General features: G+C 39.5%; 1 protein-coding gene across 1 annotated transcript in view; it reads left to right on the forward strand.

The window, feature by feature from the left end:
• The window catches only part of LOC127942480 (uncharacterized), a 130,618-nt gene extending 123,500 nt beyond the window's left edge, over positions 1 to 7,118 (forward strand). Inside the window, exon 16 of the mRNA XM_052538199.1 lies at positions 6,330 to 7,118. Coding sequence (XP_052394159.1) covers positions 6,330 to 6,533 — 204 coding nt within the window. The 3' untranslated portion in view covers positions 6,534 to 7,118. The remainder of the gene's footprint in view (positions 1 to 6,329) is intronic.
• The last annotated feature ends 16,859 nt before the right edge of the window (positions 7,119 to 23,977 follow it).

Consider the following 23,977-nt stretch of genomic DNA (forward strand, 5'->3'; position numbering starts at 1 on the left):
TAATATGGTCTTTATTCCTGTCTTACTAGTAAGAACTCAAGCTGCTGCATTTTGGACCAGCTTGAGTTTGTTTGTAAAGCATTCAGAGCAACCACCCAATAAAGCATTACAATAATCTAACCTTGACATCACGAACAAATTAATTAACCACCCAATAAGACATAACGTTAATCTAACCTTGAGGTCATGAACGCATGAATTAACATTTCTGCTTTGACAATAAGAGCATAGGTCTTAATTTAAATATATTTCTTAAGATGGGAAAAATGCGGTTTTACAAATACTAGAAACATGCTTTTCAAAGGAAATGTTGCTATCAAATAGCACTCCTAGGTTCTTAACTGATAATGAAGAATTAACAGAGCAGCCACCAAGTGTTAGCCAGTGTTTTAGGCTATTACATGCAGAAGTTTTTGGTCCAATAGTCAAAACCTCTTTTTGATATATATATATATATATATATATATATATATATATAAAATAGCAGTAGGGAATTACTAGTCATCCATTTTTATTTTTTATTTTTTTATATCAACTATGTATTCCATTAGTTTTGTGAATATGTATGTTTCATTGTGCTGCAAAGAAATATAGAGCTGAGTATCATCAGCATAACAGTGAAAGCTAACACGTTTCTTAAGGATATCTCCCAAGTGTAACATATAAAGTGTGAAAGCAACAGGCCTAGTACTAAGCCTTGTGGCACTCCATACTTAATTGCGATCGATATGATATCTCGTCATTCACTGCTATGAATTGATGACAGTCAGATTTGAACCATGACAATGCAATTCCACTAATGCCAACATAATTTTGTAGCGTACTCAAAGGAATGTTGTGGTCGATAGTCTCAAACGCAGTGCCAAGATCCAGTAGCACAAATAGAGAAATACAAGCACAAAAGGATTATAAGAGCAGGTCATTTGTAATTATGATGAGAGTAGTTTCAATACTATGATATGGTCTAAATCCTGCCTGGAAATCCTCACAGATACCATTTCTCTCTAAGAAGGAACATAGCTGAGAAAATATTGCCTTTTCTAGTATTTTTAACAGAAAACGGAGATTAGAGATTGGTCTGTAATTAACTAATTCTCTAGGATCAAGTTGTTTTTTTGGTTTTGTTTTTTTGATGAGAGGCTTAATAACAGACAATTTGAAGGTTTTTTGGGACATATCCCAATGACATTGATAAATTAATCATATTCAGAAGAGGATTTATGATTTCTGGAAGCAACTCTTTTAGTAGCTTATGGTCGGTTTTGATTATTTGGCAAGTTTATAAAATTCTTCCTGTCCTATAGCAGAGAATGAGTGGAATTGTTCCTCAGGATCCATAGTGATATCTGATGTGATACTGTGGCTGACGGCTGCATGGTTATAATTTTATCTCTTATAGTATCGATCTTGGAAGTAAAAAAGTTCATAAAGTACTTACTGTTGTGCTGTTGGGAAAGATTCTGCGTCTGTCTATGCTTTATTTTTTTGTAAATTTAGCCACTGTGAATAAATCTCTGGGGTTGTGTTTGTTCTCTTCCAAGAGAGACTTAACGTAAGTAGATCTAGAAGATTTTAGAGATTTTCTATAAGTAGAAGTACTTTCCTCTCATGCAATACAAAATACGGTGTTTGCACACCGGCGGCGACCTTCGGAGTCTGTCTGCGGTGCCCAGCTACGACTCAGGATGCTATTCAAATTCCTGCCATGCCACAGAGCGCTATCTGCATAGTTGTATATTAAATTAGCTGGAAATTGAGCTTGTGCGCATAGAATTAGAGCGTCCAGTGTGCGATGCCTCGAGATGTCCTAGACACGGCGCATCGCTTCTAGTCCGTTGTGTGACTGCCTTTAGAAGCAAGCCGGTAGCTCATGCGCAAGACAATATTCCTGGACCCGCGCTACTTGGATGACCATGACCTAACTGTTGAAGAGACCAAGAAACGTCATCCTCGGTAGGAACCCCGTGAGAGAAGAGGGAGAACAAAATGAGGATGAAGCCAACGTCGAGCCACAGCCCAAAAAAAAAAAAAAAAAAAACTTTTAATAAATGCCAATTTATAGTGCTTTTATTTAGTAAGCTTACGTTTTTATTTTATATTTGTTTCTTATTTATATTTTTTTTTTATCTTATTTAAACTTTGTGCAATTTATTTAGGCCTATTTTATTTTCTTATTCGTTTTAAAAACGATCTAATATTAGCTAAGCAGTAGGACGTTCTATGGTTCTTATTTGTTTGGGTTCACAGTTAGCCGATTTCAGTTTTTTTATCAGCCTATACATGTTGGTATTTGCCAATTGCCTAACCCTAATTCGAAAGTGAATGTATAACGTGCAAGCATTTATAAGCTATTTGAAAGCGAGGAAAAGAGGACATCCCCTCCCATCCCCCCACCCCACGGTGATACCGGTATTACTGGTCTTGTCACACTTCGATTAACCAGTGGGAAATTTTCCTCACCATGGCCTACTCATTATACCACGGTCTCTGACTGTTTTCCTTGATCTTCAAGTGTGAGGAAGCAACAATATCTGAAGTACTTGAAGTCAGTAGTTTCTGTTTCACCATAATTTTTTCTGAGCTTTCGGATATGCTGAGGAATTGAGACAAGTCAAAGATTATTTACAGCCTTCTTTTGTGGTAGAAGTGATGGTTCTACCATATTTGTAACAAGAAATTTGCAGCTCTGTTATTTGGAGTACACACAAAACTAGACAATGATCCAAGATATCATCACTCTGCTGCAGAATTTCAACACCATTAACATCAATTTCATGTAACAATATTAAATCTAAAGTATGCTTACGACAGTGAGTAGGCCCTGATACATTTTGTCTAACCCCAGTGGAGTTCAGAATGTCTATAAATGCTGATCCCAATGCATCTTTTTCATTATCAACATGGATATTAAAATCACCAACAGCACTAACTCAGAAAAACAGCATATTCTTTGAGAAAGTCTGTATGGTGCCCTGGTGGCCTGTATACAGTAGCCAGTACAAATGTCACAGGTCACAGTTTTTCTCATTAATACTTGTTTTCTAGGGTTGCCACATCCAGCGAGACAAAATAAGGGACACCCATTCACCCACCATAAATAAAAAATGACATAAATATTCAGTCAGGAACTCACAGCTCAACAATATACCAATATAAGACATGCTCTAGTATGTAAACTTGCAACCGTTTTAATTTGATTCTTTTATGTTCAACAGAAGAAATAAATGATTACAGGTTTGGAACAACTTGTGGGTGTATAGAGTGGGTGTATAGGTGTATAGAATTTTTATTTTTGGGTGAACTTTCCCTCTGAGTACACCGTGAATAACTGAAATGCTTCTCTGCAAAATGCGCGTTCGTCATCCCCAGTGTTGGGTGTAACGCGTTACAAAGTACTGTAATAATATTACTTTTTTCAGTAACTTGTAGTGTAAGGCATTACTCGTCTGAAAATTGTAATATTATTACAGTTTTCCCGAGCTAGTTACTTGCGTTACATTTGCCAGTAGCACCTTCATCACACACAAGGCACACAACACAGAGAACAGAAGGGAAGGGGAGGAGGGCGTGAATGGAACAGTGATTGGTCTGGGTTTGGCACGAGGTATCATTTACCATCACCGATTGGTCGACACCCGGCAGCCGGCACAGAGCGGCACGCTCAGACAGATGGGGAAAAATGGAAGCGTCAACAACGGCAAGCTCATTTTTAAGGAAGGTTCCCAGCAACAGAAAGCTAGTTTCGACGGGTGGAGATTCAGTAATTATTTTGTAGGGGTGCTCCGATCACGATCGGCCGATCGTTAATGCGCATCTCGTCAGTAAAGCTGGTTCTCTAATCAGCGGTTAATTCCATCAGGTGCGTGATTTCACATAGAGCAGCTGTTACTACACAGAGCCGTTGTTAATAGAGAAGATGCGCCAATAAACGCTGAAAATGAACGTGGATTTGCGCATCTTCTCAGTTAATAACTTTGTATGTTCTCCCTCCATCTGATGCATCTCAGGCAATCATAGAGTAATTAAGAAAAAATAAATTTAACTAGTAATATAACTAGTAATATAACTAGTTACTTTCTCCAGGGAGTAATAAAGTAAAGTAAGGCATTACTATTTTGGAGAGTAATATGTAATATATTACTTTTTTTAGTAACTAGCCCCAACACTGGTCATCCCATTGATAACTTTGCCATTCAGCCCTACATCTGGAGAGCCTCTTGTGTTCAAAGGGTGGACTAGGCAGACGTGAGCCACACAAGTTTACCGCATACTGCATTCCATGAGAAAGAGCCTTAACGGCGCGTGTTCAGAAGACTCCATCACTATGGAAACACAGACTCCAAAATGCGATCACGGGCAAATTAGCTTATCAAATACTTAATTTCTATTGGTATTATCAACCCTGCAAAATCCTTAACCTTTGTAAAATATGAGACAAATCGGAATGCATAATTTTACCTTTAAATATGGAACGTTAACGTTTTTTAAGTGATGGGTGGCAACCTTACTTGTTTCTCTGGGTAACGTTATATGAAGCACCATTACTTCAAACAAATTATACTTGAAACCAGACTCCTGAGAAATACTTCAAATGTAATTTTAATTTGTAGCAACCCCTCCACATTTACATTTTGGACGCTGCTCATGTTTATAACAGTAATCTTGGAGGGGGGTAGGGGGGTAGACTCTTTTAAAATAATGTAGTCATCTGGTTTTAGCCAGGTTTCTGTTAAACAGAGAACATCTAATATATGAACTGCAATCATATCATTTAAAAAAAGTGTTTTTGTAGAAAGGGATTTAATATTCATTAAGCCAAGCATATAATTAGTTTATCTGAATTATATATTATTTTTTTTATTTTTTAACATCCGTAAAATTGTTATCTTTGAATTGTTTATTGACCTTTTTTTGTATTTTCTAGTTCAGTTAACATACACAGTCTCTATAGTGTGATATCTAGGTGAAAGAGTCTCTATGTGCTGAGAATTAACTGAATTCTGTGAAGAGGCAACTAACAGAAGGCCTGTCTGCTTCCTGACCTGGGCCCCAGATAGTCAAGTATAAACACTAAGACTATTTGCCATATTTCTAGAGAGAAGAGCGGCACCACCCCAGGAGGGATGAAGACCGTCTCTTTTCAATAGGTCAGGTCTAACCCGAAAACTTGTCCAATTGTCTATGAAACCTATGTTATTCTGTGGGCACCACTTAGACATCCAGCCATTGAGTGATGACAATCTGCTATGCATCTCGTCACCACGGTAAGCAGGGAGGGGACCAGAGCATATTACAGTGTCTGACGTCGTGCTTGCAAGTTCACACACCTCTTTAATGTTATTTTTAGTGATCTCCAACTGGCGAAGTCAGACATCATAAGTCCTGATGTTAATAACAATGTTACTGTATTTACGTTTAGTATTAGCCAGCACTTTTAAATTTGCCAAGATGTCAGGCGCTCTGTCTCCCGGTAAACATTTGACTGTGGTGGCTGGTGTCTCTATTTTCATGTTCCGTACAATAGAATCGCCAATAACTAGAGCACTTTCAATGAGAGAGAAAATAAACGAAAAGAAAACAAAGCTACACGGCCATTGCAAACCACTCAGTAGCACAGCAGACAGGAACTGCAAGCACCTACTAGTGTACTATTGTGAATACAAATATAATACAATACTGTATTTTGTTTCCTTGTTCCCACATGTGCAATGACAATAAAGTTGAATCTTAAATAATCTAATCTAATCTAATCTACAAACAGGCATTAATTCAATAAATCCAACATATTATGGAAAATCAGAAGACAAAATAACAACAAAGAAGGGATAGGTGGACTTGATGAAGATTAACAATTAAAGGGAAAAATGCACACATGCAAATCAGATAACAATGAAAAAATAAAAATGTAATTATTACAGTTATTTTATGTTAGCTCAGGACCAGATTTTACTAACGTATAATACATCTTGATTCTAACATTAACTACGATTGATTAATGTATTAAAATAATTGTTCAGTGTTCTTTTTAATGGTGTAGTTAACTAATGAAACCTTATTGTAAAGTATTATTGATTTACCATAAACTTGAAATTTACTAAATGCATTTCATATAAATTAAATATTTACATATATCCCATCTGGGAAGAAGTGAGGTTTGATGATATTTCAGTCACTGATTCAGTACAGAACCATTATTCTCAGGTGAGTCTCTAATAGACAGATGCACTGATTTAAGATATTTTTTGGTCTACAATCACTATTTACTTTATATTGAACTTATAAATAATATAAGTCTTGTAAATATTGTTTTAAACTTGTCTTTATCCTAGAACCAGAATACAGCAGCATCTGATGAAACTCCAGCCAATGGATCAAACCAAGATCAAAATGCAATGGAATCACATGAACTGAATCTTATACCCAATCAAGAGGCTAGTGTGAGTGACACCACAAAAACTAAGACATATTCAGTGGAATCACAAACATTCAATAAGGGAGAAAGACTCAACTTGATCCCAATTTGTATGAAATAAATGTTGAGCTAGCTTGAAAAAATAAGTCAACCTATAACTCACCTGTTACACCACATTACTCAAAAGGGATGTAACAAAAATGGGGACACATGAGAAAGACAGAATTGCATGCAAAAATTATTAACAAAATTAATAATTAACTATACTGAATTTTTTATATATATATTATTATATATATATATATGTTATTTCATATCAAGCGTATGGTTTTCAAACATAACTATAGGAACAATATTTCCCTGTTAAAACTAGAGGCAAACATTATAAACTCATAGTCAGGGGTGCAACTATCCAGTGTTAGAGGGGTATGCAGCAAAAAAAAAAAAAAAAAAAAAAAAAAAAAAAAAAAAATTGCCCCCCCCCCCACTTCTGAATAAATAAGTGTGCCGGACATCATCATTTATGTGCTTGAAATAATAAATGTTTATAATAAAGTATATCAGATAGCCACTGTAAGACTACCATAATTATTTTGTCTATATGTACACACACACACTGGAAGTGATGCAATATTGACAGATTTCAGCATTATGAGTCAATAACAAGATCATCTGTTGCACCAAAATCAACCGCTTACTTTCAGAAATAATCAATCCCAGAACTGATTGCGCTTGACTTTATATTGCTACAAATTTAGTATGTATAATTATTAATATATATATATTAGGGGTGTAACGATACGCGTATTCGTATTGAACCGTTCGGTACGACGCTTTCGGTTCGGTACGCGGTACGCATTATGTATACCGAACGGTTCGTTGGAGTATTTAATTATATTTGAAAAAAAAAAAAAAAAAAGAGAGAGAGAGAGAAATATAATGATATGCGTTCAACAAGGTAGCCCAATAACCCAAACAACGTAACAGGCAACGCCCCTGACACTCCCGAAGAAGAAAAAAACACCATCTTATATGTTTATGTTAGGCTACTCAGCAGGCGCTCGCTCACTCAGTACGCGCTGAAGGCTCGTTGCAAAATAGCCAATGCGTTTAACAGACTAGAAATGAGAAGATCCTCCAATAATCAACAGGTCTGGTGTTTGGGTGCACTTTGGATTCCCTTTAAGCTATAATGGTGATGGCAAGAGAGTGGTGGATAAAAAAACAACGGTATGTCGCATCTGCAACATGACAGGGTACACCAGCGGGATTACAAAAAAAAACAAAAAAAACAAGCGGGAATATCTGGGATATATGCGTCAGTACTATCTGGGAAAAGACGAAAAAAAAGGAGAAACATGCACGCAGCAAACTATCCCTGCAGCATTTAGACACTATAGCTTACAGGGAATCCAACCCAAACACCAGACCTGTTGGTTATTTTAGGATCTTATATTTCTGGTCTGTTAAATGCATTAGACATTTTGCAACGAGCCTTCAGCGCGTGCTGAGTGAGCGAGCGCCTTAGGGGCCGTTCACATATCGTGCCTAAAAACGCATGGAAAACGCTAGGCGCGTCTTTCTCCTCCTTTCCAAAGCGCTTGGGCAGAAGCGCTCATGAGGCGTCTGTCTTTGCTAAGCAACAATGACGTGCTCTCTCCACGAGACGCGGAAATTTCAGCGAAGGATAAATGGATTTGCAGCTCTAAAAATCGCTTGCAGTAGCTCTGCTACTGAATTTATTTCAAAATTGCAATCCATATACAACTATGATCAGCTGTTCCTTCATCTTGGCTGAGCTCTCAACGTTGTTACGGGAAAGGATGAAGCTGATTGGTTGGTTCTTGTCACATGACCCGCGGTGCGCTTGCGGCATTCTGAAAAGTTGAGATGTTTTTACATTTTGCTGTATCTAAAACGTATCGAACCGAACCGAACCGAACCGAACCGTGACATCAGTGTATCGTATCGAACCGAACCGTGAATTTTGTGAACCGTTACACCCCTAATATATATATATATATATATATATATATATATATATATATATATATATTGTGGCAAGCCGTTCAGGAAATAATTATATTTATAAAATGAAGTCTGAACAGTCCCTGATTGGCTAATCGGGAGCCCTTGGAAGAGGATTTCCCGGTGGGCCGGTTTGTTTTTTGGGCCGCGACACCGGTGTTGCGTGCCACTGGTTTGAACAATACTGTACTTAGACTGCCTGCACTCACTCTTTTTATATTTTATTTTTTCACAGCCCATATTATGTTATATAATATCAGTGATAAAATCTCTATTGATTACTAATCATTCTTTTTGCGCAAATCATTATTTTATTTGTAGGTGTGGCAGAAGTCTTTAAGACCAGGCAGAATTCTCTGCCGGCTGCTCACGCTTCACAGCGAGCGAGACTCGCGCTAACTGCACCTTCACCGTCTGCTTTTTAATTTACAAAATCAGTTTGGGCGAATGCAAACAATTTATTTATAAGCCCCACATTCAGCATGACAGGAAAACATTTACTCTACTCGAGGGGATACGTTTTTCATTGTTAGTTAATGCTGTTAAACAGAGAGGGGGAAAATGCATTAGGTATACAAAATAATAAATAAATAAAATAAAATCCTTCTAGCGTAGGCTATTCTTAAACTTGGCAGAATTATTGAAGTACAAATCCAAGCAAGCGGTCCACAATCTCTAAGTTTTCTTTAATTGAAAAAAAAAATTCACTTTCATTCATCCAAAGGCTAAAGTTGCAATAATATTTTAGTTCAAAACTTTAAGAAAAAAAGCTTGATTGACTGACACTTCATAGACCTTGTTATGCTTTCAAATGTAATACCAGTTTTAATTTCACAATATTTTCACCTAAATTACATGTATTATGTCACAATTCTATGATGGTACAATTTACTCAGGCTGATGACATTTTTTGTATGACATTAAAATTCATTTTAGAATACTTGTACATAAATAGGTTAAGCAAAACAATTATTTTTATTTCGGATAACTTTTTAACTGCAGGCAGACTTTATGGTATACAGTACAAATATTTGGAACGTGCCTTATTCTGTCCATTATTTTCTTAAAGAATAAACAATAATACAAGAATAAACATTATTTTCTTAATGAATAAGATAAGGATTCAAAATTGTTAATTGGCTTGTGACTTCCCTGAAAGTGGCACCTTGCTCAAAAAAAGCAACAAGTCATCGTTGGAGATATGTGACCAAAAGATAATAGAAAAAAAAAAGGATAAGTATAACAGAAAGTGCAAAGGCAGCACTGAAAAGACCAGTACAAAAAAATTTAAATAACCAAGTGGGCCGGAAGGCATGAAACTCCAAGGCTGAAAATGAGTACCACTCCGGCCCTGAGTCTGAATAAATGGAATTAACGTCTGAATATATATATAATGAATGTCTAAATATATAGAATGAAAGTCTAAATGTATGTGAAAGTGTGAATATGTTAAAAGAAAGTGTACATTTGACAATTCTCACTGAATAATGTGTAGCTTGTTTTAGTTAGAATTGTGATTCATTTAAAAATGTCATTCACTGAAATTTTCCAAAACTTTGGTGAGCTACAAGACTTTTTTGCAACAGTAGGTCATACTCCAAACAACATAAACAATTTGGAGTCTACATCACGTCATCTCGAGGATCATATTTCCATTCTTGCAACATTCTTCGCAGTTATGGGCAGTCATGTTCAAAAAAATGTTGCTGAAAGAACATTATGTATCATTCTCGAAGGAATTTATGAATCTCTTAAGGAAATGTTGGCTGAAGTAATCCTCCAGGTAGAAGCTGATACACAAGTGCATGGCAGAAGTGCACATTCTGCATCACAGAGAGGAAGGCTGAGGTGAGTGAAAATTTATTGTACTTTAACTTCTTTGCAAGTTGCAAACACAATAATTAATACAGGTTATGCATTAACACTTTGTGAATTAGCACATTTTTGTTATTTAGTTTTTTCTCGTTTGAGGTACAACATATCAGCTGCTCTGTTGATTCACATGCAGGACTTAGGATTTAGCTGGATGGCCATATCACAAATGTTGTCTGTAAACATTCGAACACTGTACTACCACAGGAGACAACTTGGTTTAGTGGACTGTGGGAGTTTCAAAAACATTTCAAATGATGATCTAGATCATCATATTACTGAGGTTCTTCAACAAACCCCTGGATCGGGAGAGACCTATATCACTGGTAGTTTGAGGGGAAGAGGGATAAGAGTTCTGCGATGGCGAGTGCGAGAGCGTTTAAGAATCATAGATCCAGTGGGAAGAGCCTTAAGAGGACAAAGGCTATTCAAGGGAGGGTCTACAATGTCTCTGTCCCAAATCAATTGTGGTATGTGTTTTGTAAATTTGTAATTACTCTCTAGCTGGTTGATGAAGCAAGATTGCTGTTGTTGTAAAATCAAAATGAAAAATTGAGATGATGCAACATAAAAAAAGTATAAGCATGAAAAAAACCATGATATTTAGATTAATTAATAAATTATTATTATTATTATTATTATTATTATTATTAACTTATATTTTTAACAACAGTTTTTTGGCAAGAGCCAAAAGGTTTAACTTTGATGTGGTTTATAAGAATAGGAATAATGATAATAAAACTATAATAATAACTAGGAATTCCAGAAGCCTTAGTGAAGATTCAAGATTTTTATTTGTCACATACAAAATTACATATAGCATATATAACCAGCAGTGAAATGTGAGTCAGGTCCGCTCCAAGGACAGTGAAATTATTAAAGAAAACAACACAGATGAAAATATACATAAATATAGCTACGTAAGAATGAATTAAAGTAAACAATAAAAATAATAAAATTAAAAAAGTGTAATGTAGAATTAAATATAGAACGCAAAATAAAGTGCATGAAAGTAAACTGTAGTCTTAAATATTAAGATACAAAGGGATGTTTAATCTGCATATGTGCATTATACTGTATTCTTAATTATTAAGAAACACAGGAATGTACAAGAGGCAAATGTGCAAACAGGTTGACACTGTCAGTGTGTCAGTGTGAGGTAGAGAATGATGAAGATCTTACTGATAAAGTGAATATTAAGTGTAGACATGAAGATGTTAAGAGGCTGGTTTCGAGTTTAGGAGCCTGATGGCCTGAGGGAGAAACTACTGCTTAGTCTCTCGGTTTTATGCCATCAGGCTACGGTAGCGCTTACCAGATGGCAGCAAAGTGAAAATATGGTTACTGGGGTGGGTGGAGTCTTTGATGATTTTAGCAGCTCTACTTCTGCAGCGTTTGAGGTAGATGTCCTGCAGAGAGGGGAGAGCAGACCCTGAAATGCGCTCAGCTAAGCGCACAACTCTCTGCAGGGCTTTGCAGTCTTGACTGGAGCTGTTCCCATACCACACTGAGATACACTGAGTCAATACACTTTCTATGGCCCCTGAATAGAAAGTTTTCAGGATTGCTGGTGAGACCCTGAATTTCCTCAGCTTTCACAGATGGTACAGTCTTTGCCTGGCTTTATTAACCTGTGTTTGAATGTGTGTAGTCCAAGTCAGGTCCTCTGAGATGTTTACAACAAGGTACTTGAAGATGCTCACCCTCTCCACAGGGGTCCCGCTGATCATAAGAGGAGCATAGGGCTGCTGCTGTCTCTTCCTGAAGTCCACAATCAGCTCTTTAGTTTTGCTCACATTCAGAGAGAGACAGTTGTCCTGGCACCATGATGTTAATTTCTCTACCTCATCCAAGTATGCGGTCTCATTATTGTTGTGAATGAGGCCCAGAACCACAGTATAATCAGCAAATTTGATATGATTAGATGTGGAGCTGTGCGAAGAAACGCAGTCATGTGTGTAGAGAGAGTAGAGCAGGGGACTCAGGACACAGCCCTGTGGGGCTCCTACGTTCAGGGTGATGGAGCTGGAGGTGTACTGGCCTAGTTTCACCTGAGGTCTGCCGGTGAGGAAATCAAGAATCCAGTGGCAGAGTGAAGAATTCAGACCGAGGTCTATGAGTTTAGAAGCTAGCTTTATGGGCACTATAGTATTAAAAGCTGGGCTATAGTCAATAAATAGCAGCCTTACGTAGTTCCTGTTATTGCTGTCAGTGTGTGTGAGAGAAGAGTGCAGGATGTGAGTAAGTGGATCAGTGAATCTGTTTGAAAAAAGTATCCAAAGTATCCGGGATGGAGGAGCAGATGACGTTTTTAACCAGTCCCTCAAAGACCTTCATGACTATTGATGTGAGGGCAACTGGACGACACTCATTCAGACAGGAGGCTTTATTGTTCTTAGGCACAGGGGTGATGACAGATTTTTTGAATGAGGTGGGAACCACCGATGTAGCAAGAGACTCATTAAAAATGGATGTAAACAAACCAGCGAGCTGATCAATGCAGGACCGCAGAACATGGCCAGAAATCCCATCGGGTCTGGCTGCTTTCCTGACGTTCACTCACTTCAATGCCCTCCTAACTTCATCCTCCAACACGGTGATCACACGACGATCGCTGCTCTGACTGCTGCTTCCTGGCGCGCTGATCAGCAGACTCGCGCTGCTTAGATTGCTTTCAAAGCGGGCGTAGAAAGTGTTTAGCTCGTCATATAAGTGTGACTGATATGCTCTCATCTCTGCAGAGGATTTATTTCCAAAGGCACAGATGGTCCTTAGTCCTTGCCACATGCGTCAGGAGTCACTTAGCTGGAAATGTGACTCTATGCTTTCCCTGTATCGGTGTTTGGCGGCTCTTCCTGCGTATCGGAGAGCAGGTCACGAACCGCAGTAAAGATAGTTTGCGGTTCGATATTCAGATTTCTTTTGGCTATAAATACGCAGTGCGCTGTCATAGACATGCAAATAATACTGAATATCATTCTCCATGGTTTGTGAATTCTGGTGACGGTGTCCTTTGGGCCGAAATCTTTTTTTTTTTTTTTTTTGACTCAATTTTATAATGCTTATAGCTCCAAAGGTTGGACACTTAGAGGAATGAAACCGTTGTCATCTTCACCAGCTTGATCTGTGAATTTTTTTCACAGCAAAGCTCTTGTCCATAAACCCCTTGGTAAGTCCGCCAGTGCAAGGAATGTGAAAGAAAGGTGTTCTTCATGTTTAACGTCTATTACCAATAAACACACAGACTGCTGGAATAACAGAACATTGTTTTAGATTGAGTTCGATTTGTGAAAACTTTCACAATATCATTTTATCGCGTGGCCATGTTTCTCTTTGCTCTGCCCCCCGTTTTTTGTCTAATATTGTCATATAGTTCAGTACGGGTCAGCTGACCCATCCTAGGGTCACTAACATCAATATTCTGACCTGTGAAAACTCTCACAGTTCAGTTCAAGTCAGCTAACCCCTTTCCTGGGTCCCTTACATCACTTTTCGGATCTGTGAAGACATTCACAGTTGTGTTTTGGTAAGCTGACCCATTCTAGGGTCACTAAAATCACTATTTTGATCTGTGAAAACTTTCACAGTTCAGTATGGGTCAGCTGACCCATCCTAGGGTCACTAACATCACTATTCTGATCTGTGAAAACTTTCACGGTTAAGTACAGGTCAGCTGACCCATCCTAGGGTCACTAACATCCCTATGGAATAACAGAACATTGTTTTAGATTGAGTTCGACCATCTTGAATAATGACCAAGATGGTGGCGCGTAAACATCGCGAGGCTCAGCGTCTCTCCAGTTTTTGCAATTTTGCAGTTTTATTCCTGCTCATCTCGGGTCTGTTCGTACTGAACAGTTTTGCTTTAACATCCTACACCCGACAGGAGCTTTTGGATATCGGTGAGGACTTTTCCAACAGTTTTATCACCAATCTTCGACTCATCCCTGAGATCGTCAGAACACCCGAGGGTAAGCACTCTACCCGGCCGGGCGGAAGTGCTCGCAGGCGGCGTCGAGATCGTAAACAAAGGCGGGGGAAGCGCGGAGGTCTAAGAGCTAAGCTAAAGCTAACACCGCTCCGGCTCTATTTACCCAGCATTTTCCTTGCTAATGTGCGGTCACTAATGTTTCCTGCCACACCAGAGGAGACAAAACTTTGGATCATGTATACACAAACATTAATGGAGCTTACATCGCGACCCCCCTCCCCCACCTCGGACAGTCTGATCACCTTTCTTTGTTTCTCACCCCTAAGTATTCACCCCTCATCAATTGTGTGAAGCCATCAGTCAGGACCATCAAAATGTGGCCAACTGGAGCAGACTCTTTACTTCAGGACAGGTTTCAACACACTAGCCGTGTTTCCACTGGCGAGCTTAAGCCGGGCGTGCTAGTGCGTGCCAGGGCCAGTCGCGTTTCCACTGTCACTTCCGGGGCTTGATCGTGCCTCGCCGGGGCTTCCTCTGGGCCAACGGCCAGGGTTTTTTTCGGCCCGACGAAATCCTTGGGCCAAAGAGGGCCAGCTGGGGCTAGAGGAGAGGTTATGAACAAAGGCGGAGTTTCTCAGCGTCTGGAGAGCGTCAACGTGGATCATTTAAAAAAGATAACAGCTTTAACACCAGCATTAAAGACTTTTTAAAATCAGTTGAGCTCAAAACTCACTCTTAGTCAGCAGCAAGTGTTTGAAATAACTTGATCCGATGTTGATTATAATCACTAAACAAGGCAGAAATATTTATAAGCGATGTAAAAGACTATGCACGCTAAACATTAACATTACTATGGTAAACATGGTAAATGCAACCACTTGGAGAATTCAGACATCAGCTTCTTATTCTCTATCACAATTGTGTATTTATTAAGTAACATTTTATCTGTCGTCTCGTTTCAAGAGTTTAGCTCCACGTTGCATATCATCAAAATATAATAATGATTTTTGTTCGGTAGATTTTATAAAAATAGAGAGTCTGCGCTGCGGATCATTTCAGAAAGATAACAGCTTTAACACCAGCATTAAACGCTTTTTTAAATAAGTTGAGCTCAAAACTCACTTTCAGTCAGCAGCGAGTGTTTGAAATAACTTGATCCAATTTGGATTAATCACCATACAAGGCTGAAATATGTAAAAGCGATGTAAAAGATATGCACGCACGCTAAACATGTCACCATAGTAAACATGGTAAAATATGACCGCTTGAAGAAATCAGACGTCAGCTTCTTATTCTCTATCACAATCGTGTATTTATTTAGTAACTTATATTATCTGTCACAAGCCTCGTCTCGAGAGTTTAGCTCCACGTAGCCTATCATAAAAATATAATAATGTTTTTGTTCGGGAGCCTTAATAAAAATAAAGATATTATCATTCATTCTTAATATGACTACAAATAAACAGAAACAGACTCGACTGAATAAGCAGGCTATTTTCATAAGCGTTAAAAAATGAATAAATAAAATAGAAAATGTATTTATGTGTGATAAATTTTGAGTCTTGATAAATTAAATCAATATGATCAATGTATCACTTATAGTTAAAACATCGATGCTTTTGAATTAGAATATATAACAAATCATGCAAACAAACGGCCGCTTTTATCATGTTCGTTTTGTGATCGCACATGTTCCAGTGACTTATTTCTTAGTTTTCTGATAACTTCTCTTTGTTAGTGAAATAATGAGGTTGCATGACGTTGTTCTGAGAGGCGTGTAAAGGGCGTGTTTTACTGACGCGCAGTGGAGCTTCAAGCTCCACTGTGGAAACCCTGCACTACTCTGGCCTCGGTGCTACTGGCCCGGGGCTATGAGCCCCGCCCGGCCCGCTTTAAGCCCTGGCTCGCACTGGCCCGACAGTGGAAATGTGGCTACTGACTGGAGTATGTTTGCTTCTCAGGCTGCCTATGGCTCTCACACGGACATTGACATTAATATATACACCTCCTCTGTACTGGATCACATCAACACCACCATTGACAGTGTAACAACAGAAAAACAGATAACAACATACCCTAATCAGAAGCCATGGATGAACAAGGAGGTGCGACTTCTGCTGAAAGCCCGCAACACTGCCTTCAGGTCAGATGACACTCAGGCCTACAGTAAATCCAGGGCTAACCTGAAAAGGGGCATCAAAAAGGCCAAGTACAGCTACAAGCTTAAGGTAGAGGAACATTTTTCTAACTCTGACCCCCGACGCAAGTGGCAGGGCATCCAGGTCATCAGTGACTACAAGTCAAGCAACTCCACTCCAACGGTCACGGACGTCTCCTTCCTGAATGAGCTAAATGACTTTTAAATGACTTTTCGGCCACCAAAATCTCACCCTCAGCAGACCACCAACCCCTTAAACTCACCTCCACAGATGTCCACACTGCACTGTGCCGGATCAACGCACGCAAGGCTGCTGGCCCGGATGGCATTCCTGGATGTGTGCTTAGGGCATGTGCTGAGCAGCTTGCAGGGGTCTTCACAGACATTTTCAACCTGTCCCTCACCCAAGCAATTGTGCCAACATGTTTTAAGTCCACATCCATTGTGCCAGTACCAAAAAACTCCTCCCCAATGTGCCTGAATGACTATCGCCCCGTAGCACTCACACCCATCATTATGAAGTGCTTCGAGCGACTGGTCCTAGCACACCTCAAAGACTGCCTCCCACCCACACTGGACCCACACCAATTTGCCTACCGCAGAAATAGGAACACAGAGGATGCAGTATGCACAGTGCTGCACTCTGCACTCAGACACTTGGACAATAACAACACGTATGTTAGGATGTTGTTTGTTGACTTCAGTTCAGCATTTAACACCGACATTCCCTCCAAGCTGACCACAAAACTTGGAGGCCTGGACATTAACACCTCCATCTGCAACTGGATTATGGACTTTCTGACCAACAGGCCTCAGCATGTTAGGTCAGGCCACAACCACTCCACCACCATCACACTTAACACCGGCCTACCACAGGGCTGTGTGCTGAGCCCATTCCTTTACTCCCTCTACACCCACGACTGCAAGCCTGTGCATGGATCCAACTCCATCATTAAGTTTGCAGATGACATCACGGTGATTGGCCTCATCAGTAACAACGATGAGACTGCCTACAGGGAGGAGGTACAGCACCTGGCCACATGGTGCGCTGAGAATAACCTGCTCCTTAACACCACTAAGACAAAGGAGCTCATTTTGGACTTCAGGAAGAAAAAAGGAGGCACGCATGACCCCATCCACATTAACGGTATGGTTGTTGAACGTGTCTCCAGCTTCAAGTTCCTTGGAACCACCATCTCGGAGGAACTGTCCTGGACCACAAACACCTCCAGCCTGGTCAAGAAGGCTCACCAGCGCCTTTTCTTCCTCAGGACACTGAAGAAGAACCAGCTGTCTTCAACCATCCTGGTGAACTTTTACCGGTGTGCGATTGAGAGCATCCTGACCAGTTGCATCACAGTCTGGTATGGAAACTGCTCAGTGGCTGACCGCAAAGCACTGCAGAGGGTGGTGAAAACTGCCCAGCGCATCACAGGGACACCACTTCCTGCTATTAAAGACATCAAGAGGAAACGCTGTCTACGTCAAGCTCGCAGCATTCTTAAGGACTCCTCTCACCCTGACCATAGACTGTTTAACCTCCTGCCTTCTGGGAGGCACTTCAGGAGCCTCTGGACAAGGACCACAAGATTCAGGAACAGCTTTTTCCCTACAGCTGTCTCCTTCCTGAACTCTGCCCTCTGACACCACCACACACACAGACTCCTCCCCCACATCACCACTGCGTCTGACTGATTTATTTATTTATTTACAACAAGCAAAAAACAGTAAACTTGTTATTACTTGCACTACTGTCTGTTCATCCAGAAACACTGAGTAATCCATTTGCACAGTGTAATATTTTCTATGCACTGTACTGTCCATTGCACTAGTGTAAATTATGTGCATATGTTCATAGTTCTGCCTATAGTGTACATACACTTTTACATAATCCATCTGTATAGTATGTTCATAGTACACCTACCTGTATATCATGCTTATAGTATTTAAAATCTGTAAATTATGTCCATAATACTTATCTGTATAGTTATTGTACATATTATAGACCTTGTATATTCTGAACTTACTGCTTATTGCACTTCTGGTTAGATGCTAACTGCATTTCGTTGCCTTGTACCTTACATGTGCAGTGACAATAAAGTTCAATCTAATCTAATCTAATCTATTCTGATCTGTGAAAACTTTCAAAGTACGGGTCAGCTGACCCTTCCCTGGGTCACTAACATCACTTTTCTGATCTGTGAAAACTTTCAGTTAAGGACAAGTCAGCTAACCCATCCCAGGGTGATTGACATCACTTTTATGATCTGTGAAAACTTTCACAGTTGAGTTTTGGTCAGCTGACTCTTCCCTGGGTCACTTACATTGCTATTCTGATCTGTGAAAATGTTCACAGATAAGGATGTGTCAGCTGAGGTGCTAATATCCTGTTATGGGGGTGTTTCTCTGCAGCAGGGACTGGAGCACTTGTCAGGAAGGAAGCAAAATGGATGGGGGAAAATACTGTCAAATTCTTGAAGAAAATCTACTGTCTTCTGCCAGAATGTTGTCTACTGGAAGAAGGTTTACATTGTAACATGACAATGACACAAAGCTCACAGCAAAACTGATCACAAAGTGCTTAGAGAACTGAAATCCCATGGTGACCCATCATTATGAAGTGCTTCGAGCGACTGGTCCTAGCACACCTCAAAGACTGCCTCCCACCCACACTGGACCCACACCATTTTGCCTACCGCAGAAATAGGAACACAGAGGATGCAGTATGCACAGTATGAAATTTAACTGAACTCAAGTTCAGTTCTGTTCATTCTGCAAAGAAGAGTTGACAAATATTAAAGTAAATGTAATTAAAGAGAAGAAAATAATACCCAACAGGATCCTATTTTTCCAACTGTGTGATTGTTTTTTTACTGAATGTTGGTTTTATATCTTACACTTGGATGTTATAAGTTGCAGTGAATATAAAAAAAAAAAAAAAACTGTCCATCTTCATTTCAGGCTGAATAGCAACAAAATGTGAATGTATTAAAGGGAGTGATTATTTTCGATACACACTGTGCATACATACATACATACATACATAAAAAAAGGAGTTTAAAGAAAGAAGAAAAATAAAGATTCAAGATTTTTATTCGTCACATAAAAAATTATATATAGCATATATAACAAGCAGTGAAATGTGAGTCAGGTCCGCTCCATGGACAGTGCAATTATTAAAGAAAACAACACAGATGAAAATATACATAAATATAGCTATGTAAGAATGAAATAAAAGTAAACAATAAAATATAAGAATGAAATATAAAAAGATGTATATTGTACAATTAAATATGGAACGCAAAATAATGTGCATGAATGTAAACTGTAAACCGTCTTAAATATTAAGATGTACAGGGATGTACAATGTGCATATATGCGTTTTACTGTATTCTTAAATATTAAGATACACAGGAATGTACAAGAAGCCAATGTGCAAACATGGTGACACTGTCAGTGTGTCTATGTGAGGTAGTGAATAAAGTGAAAATGATAAGTGAACATTAAGTGGAGGCATGAGGATGTTAAGAGGCTGGTTTAGAGTTTAAGAGCCTGATGGCCTGGGAGAAGAAACTCCTCCTGAGTCTCTCGGTTTTTGCCATCAGGCTACGGTAGCGCTTACCAAATGGCAGCAAAGTGAAAATATGGTTACTGGGGTGGGTGGAGTCTTTGATGATTTTAGCAGCTCTACTTCTGCAGCGTTTGAGGTAGATGTCCTGCAGAGAGGGGAGACCCTGAAATGCGCTCAGCTAAGCGCACAACTCTCTGCAGGGCTTTGCAGTCTTGACTGGAGCTGTTCCCATACCACACTGAGATACACTTTCTATGGCCCCAGAATAGAAAGTTTTCAGGATTGCTGGTGAGACCCTGAATTTCCTCAGCTGTCGCAGATGGTACAGTCTTTGCCTGGCTTCATTAACCTGTGCTTGAATGTGTGTAGTCCAAGTCAGGTCCTCTGAGATGTTTACACCACGGTACTTGAAGCTGCTGACCCTCTCCACAGGAGTCCCGCTGATCATAAGAGGTGTATAGGGCTGCTGCTGTCTCTTCCTGAAATCCACAATCAGTTCTTTAGTTTTGCTCACATTCAGAGAGAGACAGTTGTCCTGGCACCATGATGTAAATTTCTCTACCTCATCCAAGTATGCAGTCTCAATATTGTTGTGAATGAAAAGTCACAGATGGTCCTTAGTCCTTGCCACATGCGTCGGGAGTCATTTAGCTGGAAATGTGACTCTATGCGTTCCCTGTGTCTGTGTTTGGCGGCTCTTACTGCGCGCCGGAGAGCATAGCACGATGCTTTGTACTCGCTCATGTTTCCCGATAGAAGACCGGCGTTGTAAGCAGCAGTGCGTTTGTTTACTGCTGCACAGATTGATCTGTCCACCCATGGTTTCTGGTTTGAGAATGTCCTTATAGTTATTGTATCCGTAGCTTGATCGGCTAGCGTGTTTACAAAGCTTAACGCTACATCCATGAACTCGCTGACGTCAGATGAACTTGCGCGAAACATGTCCCAGTCTACGTCATCAAGAGCCACCTGTAACGCTGCTTCTGATTGGGTGGACCATCGTGTCACCACCCTCTGCACCGGGGGATCTTGAACGAGCCGTTGTTTATATTCCGGTGTGAGGAAAATGGCGGCATGGTCTGATTTCCCGAAAGCCGGTAGTGAGCGAGCTTTGTAGGCATTCTTAAACTGAGTGTAGCAATGATCCAGTGTATTCGGTCCTCTGGTTGGACAGGATACATGTTGATAAAAATAAGGCATATTATCACCCGGCAATGATAATAGCAGCGTCAGGATGTTTGTTGATATTGCCGCTGAGCACATCGTGAAGATCAGAAAAAGCCAAGCCAGTGTCTGCTTGTGGAGGGATGTAAACAGCAGTTATGATGATCGATGAAAACTCCCGAGGCAGATAGAATGGGCGGCAAATAATGGATAAATGTTCCAGATGAGGCGAGCAGGAGCGCGACAGAGTGGAGATATTCCTGTGGTTATTCAGGTGGCCATTGTTCATCTCGGCGTTCCGGAGAGTCTCAGATGGCCACGATGGGTTGGAGGATAAAGTGTCCTGAAACAGGTCAGTGAAGCGATGTCCAATGTCCAAAAGTGTTTCCTTTTCGTATATGATAAGTGCAGAGGTAATGTGTGTAAAAAGAGAAAGCAAAAGTAGGTAAAAAAAAGTAAATAAAAACATGATCTAAGCGGAGCGACCTGGACGGCGACCAGACTCGGCAGCGCCATCTTGGATTTTAAAATGTAGTTAAGCAAATAAAAAATAAATAAATAAGCAAAATATATAGATATAGGGACTGATTTATAAACTACATTTTTGTAGATACATTGCAGGATAAAATAGAAATAATCAAGAAAAGAAAAACGTTTAAAAAAGTGTTTAAAAAAGTGTCTTATACGTATCATTATAAAGACATTGTAAAAATAATGAAATTAAATAATCTTTTTTTGTATTATAGAAACTTAAATTTAATACAGGTGCTTCTCAATAAATTAGAACGTCGATGAAAAGTATTTTTTTCAGTAATTTAACTCAAATTGTGAAATTTGAGTTAAATACAGTTTGTAAGGGAAACAGGTCAATTTAGCTCAAAGGGAATGATTTAATAATTTAAAGGGAATTTGAACAGAATCACTGTTTCACGGCTGATCACTGAGACGCACTGCGATTCACTGAACGAGCCGTTTAACATCAAATCTGTGCTGGATACTAATATCCAAAGTTTAGTGAAAACACTATCAATTAGCACAGTAACAAGATCGGCAGTTTAAGACATTAACTTGTAAGCACAAAACACAAGATACGTCTCTTTTCAATATAAGGCTTTATTAGATAAATCTAAGACATATAAACTAATCTAACACAAACGCACGCACTCACACATTCACACAAGTTGCAGGAAGATCGAAAGTTAGGGAAAGATGAGTTTAAGAGAATGGAAATATGGAATCCCAAGTTTACAGCAATATGTTAAATTGCATAGACATGAACAACCATCAATCACGTAATTAGCCCTCGCATTGAGTTCCTCAATGAGGTTAAAACTATATTAGATACACCAGTAAAGGTCACAGTCTGGAGGTTACTTGCGTCTCCTGTGAAAAGGGAGTCCCATTGAAAGGGGTATCCCGATGTCACTGGTTGGCTGGAAGTTCAGTAGTTGCTGAAGTGACGTCTTGGGAAGGCCTGTGGTGGGGCGTTGGCTGAAGGTGCAGAGTTGTGTGCGCTGGTTGAAGTTGAACGGGCACCCAAAGTCAGGCGTCAGAGACTCGACGTTACAAAACTTAACTCAGAACACGAAACTCTCAAACGGAAAAGAAAAGAAGTAAAGTTTGACGAGACTAAGTTGTGTTTCTTCTCATCGTGGCTAAGTAGAAGCAGGTGTGCAGACTGAAGCACGCTGGAACCGCGCTCAAAAAACAGTGATGACAAACAGCATGGCTAAAAGCTAAAGCTAAGAAGCAAAGCTAAAAGCTGGCATGACTGATAGCAAAAGTAAGGCTAGAACTAAAAGCAGACATGACTAATAGCAGAAGCAAAGCTAACAACTAAAAGCAGACATGACTAATAGCAGAAGCAAAGCTAACAACTAAAAGCAGACATGACTAATAGCAGAAGCAAAGCTAACAACTAAAAGCAGACATGACTAATAGCAGAAGCAAAGCTAACAACTAAAAGCAGACATGACTAATAGCAGAAGCAAAGCTAGAGACTAAAAGCAGACATGACTAATAGCAGAAGCAAAGCTAGAGACTAAAAGCAAGATTTTATGGTGTCCTGAGTATTTAAACTGGCCTGTTGGCCACACCTCAAATGTTGTCTTGACCAATCAGATATTGTCTTGGCTCGGGGGTATCATAAATCATATGTTTATCTTACCAAGCAAGTGGTCCGAATTTTCCCGCTCTTGCAAGGTCTAATTTTGGACATGATTCCTATAACACGAATATGATACATTTGACAAATAATTGATTGTCAGGACAATTTCAAGCAAGCAGATTCAATTACATAGATACTAGATATGACTATGTATACTTAAGCTATCCCATAGTTATCAAAAGACATACACAATAAGTGATTATAACATGATAGTCGAATGTGTGGGTTACACATAAATGAACATGGAGTGAAACGATGGACTGATTCATTTATAAGTCTTTTTGAGTTCATTCTGGTCCATATATGTGTACAAAAGACAGTTTCTTTGCCATTCTCTTGACAAATTTTTCTGTGGAGACCAGAGGTTCAAAGCCCCCTCCCCCCACTTAGGAATTTCAGTCTGGTTCTGCTGGGTGGGGGAAGTGTTTAAGGAAGTGTTTAACTCTCATGGGTTTACATGTGATGTCCGATGTTGCATCTCACTTACGAACAACAAATTTGACAATCTCTTCTCCGAATTGAAATTGTCAGTAATTGTTCTAGTGGTGTTAATGTTGAAAGCTGTTCTGTGAAAGCGTTGGTTGGTTGGTTATCTTGCTTGGGACTTGTGGCACAGAATGTTTTATGACTTCCTGAGGAATTCGGCTCGTGTTTCAAACACAGCCCTGATCGAC

The sequence above is a fragment of the Carassius gibelio genome, chromosome A3 (genome assembly GCF_023724105.1).
Source record: "Carassius gibelio isolate Cgi1373 ecotype wild population from Czech Republic chromosome A3, carGib1.2-hapl.c, whole genome shotgun sequence".
NCBI classification, from domain to species: Eukaryota; Metazoa; Chordata; class Actinopteri; order Cypriniformes; family Cyprinidae; genus Carassius; species Carassius gibelio.